The sequence below is a fragment of the Mandrillus leucophaeus genome, unplaced genomic scaffold (assembly GCF_000951045.1).
Source record: "Mandrillus leucophaeus isolate KB7577 unplaced genomic scaffold, Mleu.le_1.0 Scaffold107, whole genome shotgun sequence".
NCBI lineage: Eukaryota > Metazoa > Chordata > Mammalia > Primates > Cercopithecidae > Mandrillus > Mandrillus leucophaeus.
The window spans coordinates 110,714-112,365 of NW_012098876.1; the positions used below are offsets into that span (position 1 = coordinate 110,714).

Below are 1,652 nucleotides of genomic sequence, written 5' to 3' on the forward strand. Positions count from 1 at the left end.
AAAAAAAAAAAAAAAAAAAAAAGAAAGAAAAAAAGTCTACTTTATAAAGCAAAAGTCCAAGGATCTTATAAAAACAAATTAAAGGGCCAGGTGCGGTGGCTCATGCCTGTAATCCCAGCACTTTGAGATGCTGAGGCGGGTGGGTCACTCGAGGTCAGGAGTTCGACACAGCCTGGGCAACATGGTAAAACCCTGTCTCTACCAAAAAATGCAAAAATTAGCTGAGCATGTGGTGCGTGCCTGTAATCCCAGCTACTCAGGAGGCTGAGGTGGGAGAATTGCTTGAACCTGGGAGGGAGGTGGAGGTTGCAGTGAGCCAAGATGTTGTCACCACTGCACTCCAGCTTGGGCGACCAAGCAAGACTTTGTCCAAAAAAAAAAAAAAAAAAAGAAAGAAAGAAAGGAAGGAAGAAAGGGAAAAGAGGGAAGGAAGGAAGTGAAGGAGGGAGGGAAAAGAAAAGAAGGGAAAGAAGGAAGGAAGGGAGGGAGGGAAAAGAAAAGAAAAGAAAAGAAGGGAAGAAGGAAGGAAGGAAGGAAGGAAGGGCAGGACGGCGGGCAAGTCAGGTTAAAGAAAACAGAAAAGCTATCTGGGCCAGGCACAGTGGTGCATGCCTGTAATCCCAGTACTTTGGGAGACCGAGGTCAGCGGATCACTTGAGCCCAGGAGTTTGAGATCAGCTTGAGCAACATAATGAGACCTTGTTTCTACAATAAGTAAGCCAGGCATGATGGGTGCATGCCTACAGTCCCAGCTACCTGGGAGGCTGAGGTGGGAGGATCACTTGAGCTCAGGAGGTTGAGGCTGTAGTGAGCTGTGATTGTGGCACTGCACTCAGCCTGGGCGACAAAGCAAGACTATTTCAAAAAAAAAAAAAAAAAAAAGAAGGTGCGGGGAGGGGAGGAAAGCGATCCAACCCGGAAAAGTAAAAAAAGAAAAGAAAGCAAAGTAGAAGTAAGAAGTAATGAGGTTTCTTCTAAAGTAGAAACAGGATGGAAATTTTTGCAGTAGAAATATTAAACCATTTTCATTAAAAAATGAGCATAAATCACTCGAAAGACTGGGTGTTGGGAGCTGGACAAGCAAGAAGGGGTAGAAGAGTCAGGCAAAAAAAGTTAAAATTTCACAATTTTCTTTTACCTGTTTTCATGAATCCTGGATGCTCAGCAATGTTTGAACTATTTAATAGCTTCACGGCTTTTCGATAATTACCTCTTAAGTACTCAAAATTGCTTTTAAGAAAGAGAGAGGGTGCAGACTGTAGAGAAAATATAAAAGTTACTGATAATTTGTTTTCAGATGCCTAATGTAAGACCTTAATTATACTGTTGTACTGACATGTGTTCAAAACCATAAATGAATTAAGTCATAGTCACAAAAAACTATATAGTCTCTAAATGTTTCATTGCTCTCACAATCTAAAAAATTGAACCTGTCAGAGAGCACTTTGTAAAAAGAATTACTAAGGGTCCACCTGAAAAAATAAATATAGGTATATGTATATGTATAAGAATACAGTCTGGGCCAGGCACGGTGGCTCACGCCTGTAATCCCAGCACTTTGGGAGGCCGAGGCGGGCGGATCACGAGGTCAGGAGATCGAGACTATCCTGGCTAACACGGTGAAACCCAGTCTCTACTAAAAACACAAAAAA

General features: G+C 42.1%; 1 protein-coding gene across 4 annotated transcripts in view; it reads right to left on the reverse strand.

Annotated features, from left to right (window-relative positions):
* CNOT10 (CCR4-NOT transcription complex, subunit 10) overlaps window positions 1-1,652 on the reverse strand; it is a 131,701-nt gene that overhangs the window by 90,545 nt on the left and 39,504 nt on the right. For all 4 annotated transcript variants that reach the window (XM_011985311.1, XM_011985320.1, XM_011985302.1 and 1 more), the window contains exon 8: window positions 1,139-1,256. In XM_011985311.1, the coding sequence (XP_011840701.1) occupies window positions 1,139-1,256 (118 nt within the window). The remainder of the gene's footprint in view (window positions 1-1,138; window positions 1,257-1,652) is intronic.